A 15,621-nucleotide genomic window follows, 5' to 3' on the forward strand; every position below is an offset into this window, starting at 1 on the left:
CTTTATATTTTATCTAATGCAATCATAGCCCCGATATATGAATTACTCGATTTGAATCACCCCAAACCCAATATGGCTTTTATATCCTGCCAATGACTGTGACAAATCCAATACAAATTGCTAGCATTAGTTGAAACCAAACGAAAAACGCTATATCTTATCTCATCCTTGAGAAAGTTTAAGCCTCCTTTGAAATCTGTAAAAATCGCTCCTAACTTCGTATAAAATATCAATGATAAATTCCATAATTTCCGATCTTAAATAAGTTTGATTCATATAAATGTTGTTGTTCTATATGTGTGGTATGTAAGTGTATATTTTTTGTTGTTGTTGTATTCAATTTATTTGATTTTCAATGTATGTGTGTTTCATTATTCATTTTAGCCATTAGTACATAGTTAGTTGTAGTTAATTAATTATTTTTCAAATATATCCCTTTGTGGGAAAAAAAGAAAAAAAGAAGAGAATGAAGCTGCATGTTTATTGTCATATTTTATTTGTTGTTTTGTTTTGTTTCGTTTTTTATTTTATTTCATATTAATTATAAATATTTACTTTATTGTTAAAGTTATGTAGCAATTTCTCTGCTCCTCCTCTGCTTCATCTTCATTTATTGAAATTACGGTAGGTAGGTAAATAGGTAGAATAGTTGGTTTTTCTCTTTTTTAATTTTATTTTTTCATAGTTTTTGTTGTTGTTGTTGTGGTTTTAACAACAACCACATCAATACTTATATAATATGCGAGTGTAGAAAACAAAAGACTGAAGATAAAAGCTATTTAAAAAATAATAATAATTTACATAAGAAAAATAATAAATTGCCCATGGTAAATTTTCCAAACATGATGGAAGTGATTAAAACTGGAGGATGAAAAGGGGAAGAATAAATTCAGTGAGAAAAAAAAATAAATGAAAATACAAAATTTATACGCAAATGGAAGACAATAAGGCAAATTTTTTAATGGTGAGTCTATTCGAATATGCAACACCCATTGATACACAGTTCTACCCAATTTCTTATAAATGATCCAATTGGCTAATGGAAAATTGTTGGGTTGGAGAAATTTCTTAGGTATTCTCTCCAGTTTTTATCACTCCCATTTTGTAATATTGAACCTGAGCAATTCATCGTATCGAACTACACTTATATTTACAAATATATATAGGTTCGGGCGAAATAAAAAATGTACAAACATGAATGGCATTGCAATCTCAAACAAAAATTAAAATTGAAGTCTGCTGTGTGACAGGTCTAACTAAAATTCGAGGCAGCATACAATAAATGTCAACTTCCTTACTAGGTGGAGTCCGTACGGCCCCATGCAGTTTTTTATATAACATATTTATATTTTGACCGGAACATAATTTTCAATTTTGAAATTTATAATTTGTGAAATATTTTTTGTTTTTGCCCTTTTTGATTAAGGCTCCACAGAAGTACTTTTGACATCAAGAGAAAGCTCAGGCCTGAATTTGCCTTCGTGAGACCTCATTGGATTTCCCTTGTGTTCAACTTTCTTGGTGAAAAACTTAGACTTCCTATGCTCGATTTTAGGTAGACCTGCAAATCTTAAAGCCAAATAATATTTAATTTTTTTGCTTTCTTTTTCGTTTTTCATTTTTTCTCCCTCTTAACATAACTTATTGCTGCAAAATTAAAAGCTACTTGTTTTCCATATATATTCTAAAACATTACAAAAACAAATCTCCTACAACTAAAACATTTAATTTAAAATTAGTTGTTGTAAAAATATTCATTTGATTTTTCGTTGCTTATTTATCAAATATGGTGTTTGTTTTTCTTTTTTTCTGTTTTGTTGTGTGTTTCTTTTTTGATTAGGAAATGGCAATGGCAATGACGTTTTCTTTCCTTGCTACTGTAATTTAGTTTAGAGTTAATCATAGCTTGTTTTGTTTGTTGTTTTTTTTTTTGTTTTCTTTCTTTTTTGGAATTCTTTTTGTGTTGGCTTTCTTATAGTTTAAAACTTAATTTAAATAGTAGGTCGATTGATCTCTTGATTCGGCGCCCAGCACTTCCTCGGGGCACTGGTGATGCATTTTCACTTTTAGAGATTGATAGGGTAGCGGCTTGCCTTCGCTCAGATTGGCCGTCACATAGATTAGATAGGATTCACCGGGTGTTAGATTGAAAATGGTGTCGGTTTCCAAAAGTGGTGGGCTGCGAATTGAAAAATGAAGCAAAAAAAAAGAAAGAATTTTTAATGTTTTTTGTTAATAATTGGCGGGTAAACTGTACAAATAACAAACACACATCAGGTGTCGACCATGTGGTAGACTTCAACATTGCAATACAGGGTGAGATGAAAAAACTGCAGCCAACTTCAGACTGCTGCCATTTCTAAGCCACTCGTCTGACGGCTCTTAAAATTATTCCAGTGACAGCTCATTATATTGTTTACAAGGGTACAAAAGCATTTTGGTGAGAATTTTCCAGAAAAAGTTATTCGTGATGGAATTTAAGCGTGATTTCTTTATATTTGGCTGGAAAACCACAAGTGTCTATCATTAGGGCACTCCAGGATATAAATGTGAATAAACCTTTTGCCATCGTTACCGTGATACTGGTAGCGTAGCCCAACGTCAAGGAAATGGACGGAAGAAAACAGCAACATCAGCGGAGGTCAGAGGTTCAGAGGTCAGCTGAAAATGTGCACCTTCGGTTGGCCACAAGAACTCAAGCGCCGGTGGTAATGGTGTGGGCCGCCCTAACAGCCAATGGTCGCTCGTATTAATCGACCGTAGCATCAGAATAAATGCCGAATATTATCCAGCGCACAATGGCCACCAAAATCTCCGGATACCAATCCATTGGACTATTGTGTCTGGAGTATTTTGGAAAGCAAGGTTGGCACTAAAAAATACCAAAGTGGGCGAAATACCGCAGAGCAACATTCGGGTTTCTTTGGCCGTTTGAAGGTCATAATTCGTGCCAAAGTTGACCAATTCGAACAAATCTAAACTTATTCTAAAATTTGATGCTATTTCCGACATTTTTTTTGCTTTAATTCAATACAATTAAAAAAATGGCGTTGACTTTGTTGCAGTTTTTTTTTCTCACCCTATATATGGGATCTATATCTAAAATGTACCTTTCTCTCCCTCTCTCTCTTTATTTTTTAGTTTTAAATATTTTGATAAAATTGTATAAAATGTATCTTTCTCTCTCTCGAAAGGGTGTACTGAGTAAATATTACTGGAAAAGTACCCAGAAAAAAAAACTTATTATTTATTTTATTATTGTCAATAAAATCTATTTGTGCCTTGTCTATGGCCAGACATTTACTTTTTGTCCCCCACATTTTTTTTGGCAAATATACGATTACAATTGTATGTGTGTGTGTTTGCGTTAATCTAGAGAATCTTCGGATATTTATATACTCACTTTTTAGCTTTTTTGGGGCATTTTATTGAATGAAACTGCGGATGCTGAACTACACGCTTGCCAAAATCCATGCAATAATTTGTATAATCGATGGAGCTGCGATTGCGTTGCGGCAAATTGAACACAATTATGCAGTAACTGCTCCAGTGAATCGGCCCAAAACACACCGCAATATCGGGAAATGCACCAACAGCACCACCACCACCGTGATGTATTGCATTATAAAGGCCCAATGCACACATATAGACACACACACATGTACGCAGTTGAATGTCGATGTAACACAACGGCCAGCCAGAATCCCAACATTGTTTAGCGGTTGCGGGGAGAAGAGTATTCGAATGGAAGTGGAGAGGACATCATCCAATTTTCATAAATTCCATATTTTCATTGTGTGAGTGGGTGTGAGTGTGAGCGTGTGTGTGTACAGGTCGTATGCCACGCAACAGCATCGAGAACAAGTTCCAATGGGGTCAGCAGGTTGTTGTCCACAGTTTTTAATAATGAAACAATAAATAATAGCAACAACAAAAAAACAACAACAAAAAACAACAACAAGAATCAATATTTGTTTATTTGATTTAACGTTGATTTTGTTTGGATTGTTGTAAAAACTGTGTCGTTCCCAAAACAAAGCAAAACAAAACACAACCAAAGCAAAAACAAGAAAAACTGAATTAAACGAAAATTCTGTTGTTTGCTCACCTGAGTGTTCGAATTTCTGGCGAACTGTACCAGGCAATTTTGGTGGAGTGACATTTTGTTCGTACCTCAAAAACGGTTATGTTTTCGGGCAATTCGGGCAGTTGACTAAAAACGCGATTGGTTGTTACGGCCAGCTACAAAAAAGAAGAGGAAAAATACAAAAAATCACGATAATTAATTTTAGAATGCTAAAAAGAGAAACAATTATTTTGATACGGTTTCATGGTTTGTCAAAGCAGATTATACAAAAAACTCAATTTAGGACACTATTCAAAACAAATTGATTTTCAAAATATGTGATTTGAAGTGGGTATTTTGCAAGAGGTGGTGTGGCCATGGGTCTTATTGTGAGTGAATAGATGAAAATAAGGTGAAATAGAAATTTAACGAAAAAAATTAACGAATGTTTTTTGGGAGTCGAATCTAGGCAGTATCAATGGAAATGTATAAAAATCGGTCAACTTTTTATTATCAATATTTAATATTACCAGAGACCAATTTCTGAAAGTTTTAAAAAAATCTATAATTCAATACTGAAATGAGAAAGAGTTTTAACGACTTTTGGTTAGGGATTTTTTGCCACCCCCCTTATTAGTCATCTAATAAGGAAAGCAGTAACATCTGTACCCAGAAAGTACGGGTAGAAATATCACAGCTAATTGGCAGACCTTTAAAATAAACTTATGGACCAAAAAAAACTTGGCAGTTATGCTAATCTTTTTTAATTTTTTTATAGCGCCATAAACCGCACTTTTTTCAATAAAACTATAAGATTATTTCAGGATCTGGAACTAAGCTACTAGCCTTGTTTTCTCACACATCGAACATATGATAAAAGGAAACCACCTTATTTTAGTTTTCTACCACCATCGCCCCATCGTCTATAAGTTCTCTTCCATAGAATACTTCTTCAAATTTCATATTCCTCTTACCCCAATTTTATTGGCGCGCAGAACTTCATCATCATTGCTGGGCTTGAAACGGATCATGTAGCGCCCCGCTTCTCGTATCGAAGAGAGATCAATGTATGTTGGCCGGTAAATGTTGCTGATATTTCCAATGACTTTGCGTTGTTTCAAAATCTTGGCATCGACTTCACTGCCGCCACAGGGTAAGACCAGATAGCGCAGTGACGTCTGGGAATCGGGCTTGGGAAGAGGAGGGACCTTGAAACAAAGAGAAGTCATTTTTTTTAATTTTATAGACCTCCTCCTGGCATTCGAGCTCGTAAATACTGAGATATTCTGCTTACCTTAAAACTAAACACTTGCACCCCATGTAAACCTGATATCTTAACAATACTTAGGGAGTTGGCCTTCAACAAGGCCGGATGAGTTCTGTTGAAATGAATGGTTGATGAGGCTATGTGGAAGGTGAGATTCTGGCGTTTGGTGTGAATGCCAAACACATCCAAAAAGTATTCATAATTGGGCGCCAAGCCTCTGATCAGCTGATGAGTGCGACTGCCGGTGCAAATGACATTTGTGGTGTGGGGATCTGGAAAGTATAAAAATTCTTATGAAGAAACGCTAACAAATCTAGACATGATTTTTACCTACCGATTTTCTTTGCCCTCTCAGCTGGCCTGGACAATATCGATTCTATGGTTAGGGGTTGTTGACAAACTCCCGGTGAATTCCTACGATTTGCCGAGGGCGATGTCAAAAACTCATCAACTGCCTGACAGAAATCTTTATGGGCATTTCTCGTGCTGACCACCAGGCAATACTGGACTGCATGCGAATCAAACTTGCTGGAATAGACGAAAACGTATCACATAACACTTTTCCGGGAAATTACTATTGTCACCCATCCATTACCCACCTCTTGTCCCATTTGACAATCATTTGGCGTTTTCGTATTCGATTTTGACTTCGTATGGTGATGCGATGTGTCCGATTCAATAGCGGCCAATTGGCCTGCGGGTGCAAACCAATGGCCTCGATTTTCACCGAACCCCTGTGACGGGCTTGCACAAAAATATCATACTGGCCACGTAGAGCACAAGTCAGGGTTATCGAATGTTGGGCATTTTTGCTGGAACGCAGCAGATTTACTAAAATTAATTGGGAATTAGAGAATTGTATTCGATCGATTAGTGACAGAACATCTCGGGACTTACTCGTCTGATTAAAGTACAGCTTGCGTGCCACAATTTGTGAGAAATTTATATTTAAGGGCGTCGATGTATTCAAATGCAGTACAAATCTGAAACGAAATAAAAAACCAAACAGGAATTATTTATGAAAAAAAGAGTTTCGTAAGCAAATAATCTAGTTACGGAAGAAATGGTTCGTAATAAAAGTGGAGAAGGCTGAAAAAAACGAAACAAGAAAATGCTTTCCAACTGGAAATTATGCTTATCAAAAGTACGTCCTTTGGTCGTTTTGTTTTTTAGTTCAGTGGTCAGAATGTGCTTAATGAAAGCCAAAAAAATGAGAAACAAAAATGAAAAATAATAAATAAATAAAACACCCGACAAACTAAAAGCAGAGAAACAAGTGCCAGAAAAACCAGCACCGAAACGTAAATATTTTTTCCAGCTTTTTGCCCTAGAATGTATTTATTCTAGCTGAAATTAAAGCCAATTAACTTTAAGATTTTTTTTATAACCGCCCTCTCTCCCTTCTCTACGCTTTTGCTTCTTGGCCCTTGGCTGGCATCAATTCATGTTTTTGGGGCTAACAAATGCCAATTTTAATTAGGTTGGCCATAGAGAAGGCATCCAGCAGGTTAGCTTTATTAAAATTAATAGAGGCGATTTCTTCTACAATTTTCAAGTTTATGAAATGGACGACCTATGGAATTAAGAAAAGGAATAAAATCTGAACAACAGAAATTATTAAGGGAGTTAGGGTGTGCGTATACGTATTGCCGTTCCATGTGGTTCATATAATGCGTATACGCTCCAAATGGACGGGATAACAATACGAATCTTGCTCAAAGTAACGTAGACCATTAAGCAATGTTTTATACAAAACTTTCAAAGATTTGCCTTAATAAGCCACGCGATATTTGTAGATCCAGTTCGGATTAAAAAAATCAAAACTCATTGACTAACGACGGCGTCAAATTAATCGCAAAGCATTTTAGTCGGGGATGATAGCTGATTAAACTCCAAAATAAGAAGTTAAAATAAGTCGGTTTTACCGACAGCTGTATACCCTCAGCCAATATTCGGTTATTTAAATATATTTTGACTTGTGTCATAAAAATTCAAACTGCTGACCTTTCATAGGAGAGGCTCCGAAGGGGTGGGCCAATATTTTCCATTTCGTATCTGACATAGGTCTGATAAAAATTACTTAAATACATTTCGTCCCTTTGGAGTGGTGACCAGAAGGAGTGGTCCAATATTGTCCATCTTCACAACACATCTTATGTTTATGGAAATTTTGATATATACCAAATATGAATGGAATCGGATTTTTATTTCGCGTTTTATTAGCTTCATGGATATTCAAGATTTTTACGCTTTGTGGGGGAGATACCAGAAGGAGTGGACCGATAGATCCCATCTTCACACTAGACCTTGAGTTAATAAAAATATTGAGATGTGTGTGATTTGAAGAGAACCGGATGCTTATTTTGGATTTTATGATCGTTTCGGTTATTTAAAACTTTGCCCCTTAGCGAGGGAGGTACCAGATGAAACGCTCCGATCTCTACCAACTTTACAACATAGCTTGTGTTAATGGAAATATTGAGATGTACCAAGTCTGAATGGAATCGAATGTCAATTTCTCTATATATGAGCTTCGTGGGTATTCAAAATGTTGACCCTTTTGTGGGGGAGGTAGCAGAATGAGTGGTCCGACATAATCCATCTTCACACCTGACCTTGGGTTAATAAAAACATGGTGATGTGTGTAATTTGAAGGCAATCGGACACTTACATTACATTTTATAAGAGCTATAATTATTTAAAATGTTGACCCTTTGTGGGGGAGGTATTGTCCATTTTCGCAACTGACCTAACACTCACGTCAATATTAGGATTTGCAAAGTTGGAGCAAAATCAAATTATCCTTTCTAATTCTGTGCAGTAAATTATATTCTTTGAAATCGGATCTGATACTTCCTTCGAGAGTTATCGTGCGCACCAGCCAGCAGCCAGACAGACGGACGGACGGACGGACATCGCTAGATCGACTCGAAATGTCCTGAAACGGATTTGGCCCAACCGTTATTTTGATGAGGCACGTTTTTGGCCGTATCAAATGATATATACCCTCTCTAGCCATATGGCTGAGGGTATAGAAAATCGTCCAATAGCAAATATTATCCATTTAGCGAAGCTATTCATCCTATGCTTCTCTATTATGATTTTCTGCCTCGTCTGGCGATTTAGGCCCCCTTTAAATTCCATAATTTCCTTCCTTGTTTGTTATCCATAGTCGAAGATTCAAAATTGACGATGACATACAATTTAATGACTTTCGGTGGAAATGATTTGTAAAAGATTTACAACCACATGTTTGCATTTTGCATAGATGACTTAAAGCGTTTGGCAACAACAACAGCAACCGCCATAATCATGCTCAGCCAACAATGGAGCGTTTCATTGCTAACGCCATTATCGACGTCGTTGTCATAATTGCAATCTGAACGGCGGAACTGAGCGACAGCTATCCGTAAATAAATTGAAATTGTTGTGAATGTATGCGTGAGTGTGACTGTGTGTGTGTAGTTGTTTTTGCACAATCAATGCATAATAAAACAAACACCAACGCGAAAACTGTCATGGAACACAATTTCTTCTTTACAAATAACATAAATATTACAAAATTGTGATAATGTTGGCGGGGGACAGACATGAGAAGGGGGCGGGAGAGAGAGAGAGAGAGGGGGGTAGATAGATAGACAAACAAAACAATGCCATTATCGACAACATTTCGCTATCCTTGCAGAGACGAGACAATTGCTCGTACAACAACAAATCAAAGGGGACATTTGTGTGGGCAAAGACGAATGATGTATTTTGAGGGGGCAGGACAATGAGGCTTGGGAGAGCAGAACAACAAAATAAAGACGTTACAAAACGGAAATAGTGAGCCATAAAAATTATCTTCTAAGATGACGGGCGACACTTTACAATTTCAACTCTCCGCACTGCCAACAACAACTACAACATCACAGATGACACAACAATGAAAAACTACCAGTTACAACAATGACAACAGTGTCGACAACATTGAATTGTTTATTGTGTTGCCTTACATAACGACTTACACAGGCCAACAAAGCCACGCGCCACACACATACGCCCATGTACTCTGTATCCGCAAATATCCTGCTAACAGTTTTAGGAATGACTCAGTCATGAGATTTTGCCGAGTGGGAAGTATGCTGTCCTGTTTATCTTCCAAGACAAATACCAGCAGTTCTCCCCTTGCCTACCTCGCTCCACGCCCCGGCCCGAAGCGAGTCAATTTATAGTTGCATTTCTCGCAGAGGCAGAGGTTGGTGGCTGTAGCAGTGACAGTGACAAAATTGCCAGACGCATTTAACGCTCAAGACTGCAATCGTTTTAACGTCCTGCCAGAGGACTGAGAGTCAGACAGACATAAGCAGCATGTCCATCCATTTAATGAGCTGATTTATAAGCCAACAACTGAATTATGGCTTTCTAATGGTAATGCTTGCAATAATGGCCAAAGTGTCTGCCAAAATAAAAAAAGAGAACTGCTTGGCTTCTTTGGGAGGATAGTTCACAGATATGAGGAGCTGAGATCTTGAAGAAAGATGAATGGATAATGCCGAGATTGCTAGGCGCATTCTGGACGTTTTATTTGTAATTCGTGAATTACCTTTTGTAACTCAAGAATTTTCCACCCCCAGAGAATATTGGCTTAACTAGCCTGAATACAAACTTTCGAAATAAGTTAAATCAGGAGGCACTTGGCGCTACTCAGAAACATTGATTTACAATAAACATTTTCTGCGAAGGTGGTTTCTACTCCTATAGAAACCAATATGCCAAATAAGGGCCAAATCGATAGAAATATGTTGCCAAGACCCTGGAAATAGTTGAAATCAGGGGATACCTTCAAATGAGGGTTATACCAAAACGTGGGTCTATATTGATATTTTTTGCAAGGTTGTCTTCTTCTTGCTATGAACTCAAATTACCAAGATTTTCCGATTTTAGTATGAAAACTATGTCTAAAATATATTTATGGGGGCTATCCAAAACGTGGACCTAAATGACCCAAATTTTGTTTAAATGATTCTGCGAATTCTTATGTGTGGTTGAGGGTTAAGTTTGTCCTGAGATGTTGATTTCCTAACCGAATACTATCACCTCCACTTGAAATTTCCCACCCCAGATCATAATCTAAAAGTTGTCGGGTCAAAAGTAGTATTTTGTCCGACCCTTTATAGGCCTTGATTCTAATATTGCAATTGAAATATTTGGAATTATAAATACAATTCTAGAATTATAAATTAAACTTTACAAATTACAATAGAAATATTTAAAAATTCTTAAAAATATCGACGTGGCTAAGAAAGATAAGAATTATTAGCGCTTGTCCCCTAGAACTCCTTTAGGGGGCAATGCGGCGAAAGGCGGCTCCTAAACAGTCCAATTTTTTTATATTCATACAAAATTAAGAACCGCCATGTTTGTATGTATTGGCGACCGGGAAAATTATCCTCCATCTCATTTCGGGTTCCATTTCCGCTTTGACCTCTCCCATGGCTCAAAGTGCCATTTAAACAGAGGATTATAATTTCCATATCAAATCCGCATGGCTATTATTCTTCATTGTATATTTACGTTTTTGTTCATAAAATAAATGCGGTGAAACATTACCGCAATTGTGGCGATGGTCTCTGGGAATAAAACGACGAGGAGATGACGAAGAAGATGAAGAAGAAAAATGGAAGAGCACAAAAAGTTACAATGTTTTGTCCCGTGCCCGGGGAAGAGCAAAAGGGTGCAAACCTAAATGGATTTAATTAAATTGTTGCCATAGGCTACCAAGGATGTGTAAGGACGATAGTCACCATTCGAGCTAAACCCACTTCATTTTCCTATTCCCATTGCGGTATGGAAGAACGAGCTCATAATAAATGTCTTCTAGAGATGTGAGTGCTGAGACGGATATTTTAAAGATTCAGGACAGTGGGTATTACTTCAATACTCCAGACACAATAGTCAAACGGATTGGTATCCGGAGATTTTGGTGGCCATTGTGCCCTGAAAATGAAGCGAAAAACCCCAGTTTGTAACCATTCTTTGGTGGGTCGTGCTGAGTGCGGACTCAGCACCAAGTCCTGTTGGAATATCCAAGGTCTGCGGCCAAAATGTTTTCGTGCTTTAATAAACCCTCCAGAATATTTTCGCGATAATATTTATGCTGATGCCACGGTCGATTAATACGAGTGGAAAGCGACCATCGACGGTTTTGGCGGCCCACACCATCACTATGGCCGGCGCTTGAGTTCTGGTGGCCAACCGAAGGTGCACATTTTCAGCTGACCTCTTTGGCAAGTAAACCCAAGCGGATCATTTTGTTCGTTTACAAACTGCTGGACAACGAATGTTTTCTCTTCGGAGAAAACCAAATTCGGCAGTTCACCACTTTCGGCCAAGCGAAGCATCTCTTTAGCTCTTTGGGGTCTATTTTCTTTCTGTAGCGGTGTAAGTTCTTGCACTTTTTGGAATTTTAATGGCCTTACCCTGAGCTCTTTTTTCAATATTTAACGAATGGAATATTGCGATATGTTCAGCTCACGAGCATTTTTCGGTCACAGCGAAGTGGTCACCAGTACACCGTTGTATGCAGGACTGTTGCTAAACTTGAAGCGATATAGCCCATTTCCAATACAAGAAGATTAAGAAGAACAATGTGTTCGGCAGAGATTTGCTCTCTCAGTAAAAATAAAAGGACTATTAAAATTACTCTCTCGATCTGTTATACATTGTTGGATTACCAGACATACCTATTTTATGGGGTCTTCGACTGTCAATTGGAAATTAGCTTAGCCTCCATCTTATGGTGGAGAATATGGCAACTGAAATACCTGAAACCTTTAACCGAATAAGCGGTTTTCATTTTCTCATTCGATTTTCTCTATTATTCTATACTTTTACTGCGTGGGAGCAGTCGGCAGCTTTGTTGTGTCCTTCTCCATGGATAACAAGGTATGAAGGATACAATTAAAAACAAAAAACCCAAATGAATATAAATTCTGACCTCTTTTGCCAAATGAAGCTGTTGCCTTGGTGATCGAGATGTATGTGTGTATGTACGTTTGTTTGTTTGTAGCCTGTGCGTCTTCGTCCCACTCTCCACATTTGCCATGCAAAACAATTTTATGCTCCTTATTTTGTTTTAATTAAATATCCATTTAAATAAATTGAAATTAAATTAGGATTAGGATTTACTGCAGAACAAAAACACCAAAGACAACAACACCGCGTTGCAGGTTGGGCAAATGTTGAGAGAGAAAAAAAAAAGAATTAATTGAAATATTTCTTCTAGCTGTTGTTGTTATTGTTGCTCTGTTTCGAATTGTTGTGTGAACTCTTAATGTCACGTTTAACAAAGACTTTTTTGCTGCCTTGGGACGGGAGTGTGGTATGATCAGTTGGGTAAACCGAAATATTTGTTGTTAATAAATATCCTCTTTTGTACGAGTCATTTAGGCCCTTGAGAGCTTCACTAATTTTGCCTTAACAAATTTTGACTAGCATTTTTTAGCCTCTGTCCCATTTCTGCCGTGCCAAGTTTTCTGTTTTGTTCCCTTTTCTCTTGGTTTTGTCATGGTTGGTTGGCTGCCCCAGCTGTCATTCAATATTTTGACACTTTTTTTCTCTTAAGTGTCAGCCGACATTCACCGCATACGTACACACACACACACACGCTCACACATACGTACATATGTACTTTTGTCGAAGAATAATGCCGAAATCAAATCAGCTAAAGCAATAGCAGCAGCAGCAGCAGCACAAGGGGAACCTAGGTCGTAGAAACACGTGCTTCGATACGCAAAAAATTATTTTTAATTTGTTGCAACATTGTTGCACAAATTGTTTGCGTTCTACAAAAGCAGGCGACAGTTTTTGTTCTTTGTTTTCTGTTTGAACGGGGGCTAAGCACAATGCCCAAGTGTCGGAGATGATCTCTCTGCCAAGAAGAAGACGAAGAAGAAGGGGCGGCGGTGCAAGTAATTTAATAGGTTGCGATAAGTAAAGGAAGAAGAACAACTGCCAAACAGCACACATACGCTCCGAATGAATCATTTTGTTGGGCGTTTCGTTGCTGTTGTTGTTGTTGTTGTTATTACTGTTTTAGTTTCAAAAGTACGTTCATCGACACATGCTGGGGAAACATTAGATTGTTGGGCATTTCAAACTTTTGTGCGTTGTAAAAACACAAAAACTGGCAAATTGAGGCATTTTAAAAGTTCTCTGGCTCAACAGCAACCACAACTTCTTTGCAATAAGCATTTTGAGGCTTAGAGCTATTTTAATTGAGAAGACGTGGATTTCCTCCTTTGGAAATCTATGTATCTGGAAAAAAAAGTAATCAGAACACTAGGTCATCTCTTTCGTAGCTCTTAGATGGAATCATAAAGAAGTGACTATTACACCAACGCAAAATTATAAATTCGTATTTTCACAGCTTCCTGCTTTCGCCAATGTTATCCCACAAACCGCCAGCGAGCTTAACAAAATAATCAGCAGGTTAACAAGCTCCACATTCACTCGTACACCCACAGCTCACGCACAATCCCAATCATAATCTCACCCATAAAGCTCTACGATTTACAGCCAACATCTCATTTTCTTTGCAATGGGGCTACAGAGCCCACGTCATGTCCTGCCACCTACTACTCTACTCCCAGTTGGCCAGCATATTGGTATTCCGGGAAATATTTGCATTTTCAACAAATAATTCCGTTGGTATTGCTTCTTAGATGTTGGCATCTGAATGCTGATTAATGTTTTGAGGTTATGAAAAAAAGCTCACTTTTATGGCCGTTGAAGGAACAACAACATTTAGGGGCTTGGTGTGGGGTTCGGTTGGGAAATTTAATAGATATTAATAAAACGAGATTTCAGAATGATTCTAGAATCCAATGGAAGTTACAGTTGAAAATTATAAATTTTCAAATAAAATTTTTCTCTCATGTTTATGTCGTTTCCGCCAATTGAAACAAGAAGGACGTTTGGAAAATAGCGCTATTGCTATTTTGACCTATCTATAGAGCAAAACCGGAGGAATTCGACTCTAGTGCTTAAAAAAAGTTGAACGACTGCTTTTTATACCCTTCAACATACATAGTACGGAGGGTATATTAAGTTCGTCAATCCGTCTGTAACTCATAGAAATAATCTTAGACCTAAAAAAGCATATATAATCTTGATCAGTGTAAAATTCTAAGACTATTAAGCCTGTCCGTACGTCCGTTCGTTCGTCTTATTAGAGTCAAAACGAACCTCTTGGAAGAGTATTGTCTATATAAGTCTACGAATATACAGGGTTGCCCATATTCGACGGACCCATCTGGCAACGCCATAACTTTTGACAGAGATGTCACATCGCTTAATGACATACCGCGTTTGAAGCGTCAGTCCAAGCAGATTTTTACCATGAACCAATACACGAGCTCTGAAATAGTTGAAATTTACAATCAACAGAAGAAGTCAATTGTGAAAACTCAACGTGCTTTTAAAACATTAAAAAATGTGAGAAGTGCGCCTTCTAAGAACACCATTGAGCGTTTATACGAAAAATTTTCGACTGGTAAGGCTCTTTCTAATCCGAAGAGGCCATATAAAAGTCGACCAAGGCGATCGGCCGAGAATATCGCTGCCGTACGAGCCAATGTTGAGAGGTTCCCAAGAACATCCCAAAAACGCCGTTCCCAGCAGTTGGGCATGGCTCGGTCCACTTTACAACGGTGATTTGCATTTGTTCCCGTACAAAATTCAGTTGACGCAAAGAATGTTGCCTGCGGACAAGCCTCGTCGATTGGAATGGGCTCCAAAAAAAAAAAAAACATGGGTCCGTCGAATATGGGCAACCCTGTAGGGAAGTCCCCCATATAACGGTACCTCCCTATTTTCGGTATTTTAATGATTTTAGCTAAATTTTCAATGGAATTGTCTAAAAATCTATACTAGAAGTTCTTTCTAAGTACTTTACCCCCTGGAAAAGAAATGTCTATATAGGTCGACGATATCGTATAGCCCACATACAACGGAATCCTCTGATATTCTATATTTTGACAATTTTTGGGCCAGTAATTACCGCAGGTGTCTCAAACTTCGTAATTAGAATTCGTAACAGGTACTACAGCCTATGACAAAAAATTGCGTATGCAGGTCCACGTCTTCGTATAGCCTTCATATAACGGTACCTCCCAATATTCGGTATTTCGATGATTTTAGCGACATTATTCACTGGAGTTGTTTCAAATTTCATATTTCGTAACAATTCGTAACAATCTATCACAGAAAATTCTCTATACAAGTCCAGGTTTTCATATAGGCCCCA

At 37.6% G+C, this 15,621-nt stretch overlaps 1 protein-coding gene across 1 annotated transcript in view; it reads right to left on the minus strand.

The window, feature by feature from the left end:
• Positions 1-260: 260 nt before the first annotated feature.
• The window catches only part of LOC131802938 (uncharacterized), a 41,351-nt gene continuing 25,990 nt past the window's right edge, over positions 261-15,621 (minus strand). The window contains exons 3-10 of the mRNA XM_059123734.1: positions 6,231-6,316; positions 5,933-6,164; positions 5,668-5,861; positions 5,361-5,605; positions 5,041-5,274; positions 4,109-4,242; positions 3,404-3,541; positions 261-2,179 (exon numbers count right to left, since the gene is read on the minus strand). Coding sequence (XP_058979717.1) covers positions 1,987-2,179; positions 3,404-3,541; positions 4,109-4,242; positions 5,041-5,274; positions 5,361-5,605; positions 5,668-5,861; positions 5,933-6,164; positions 6,231-6,316 — 1,456 coding nt within the window. The 3' untranslated portion in view covers positions 261-1,986. The remainder of the gene's footprint in view (positions 2,180-3,403; positions 3,542-4,108; positions 4,243-5,040; positions 5,275-5,360; positions 5,606-5,667; positions 5,862-5,932; positions 6,165-6,230; positions 6,317-15,621) is intronic.

The sequence above is a fragment of the Musca domestica genome, unplaced genomic scaffold (assembly GCF_030504385.1).
Source record: "Musca domestica strain aabys unplaced genomic scaffold, Musca_domestica.polishedcontigs.V.1.1 25, whole genome shotgun sequence".
Classification (NCBI taxonomy): domain Eukaryota; kingdom Metazoa; phylum Arthropoda; class Insecta; order Diptera; family Muscidae; genus Musca; species Musca domestica.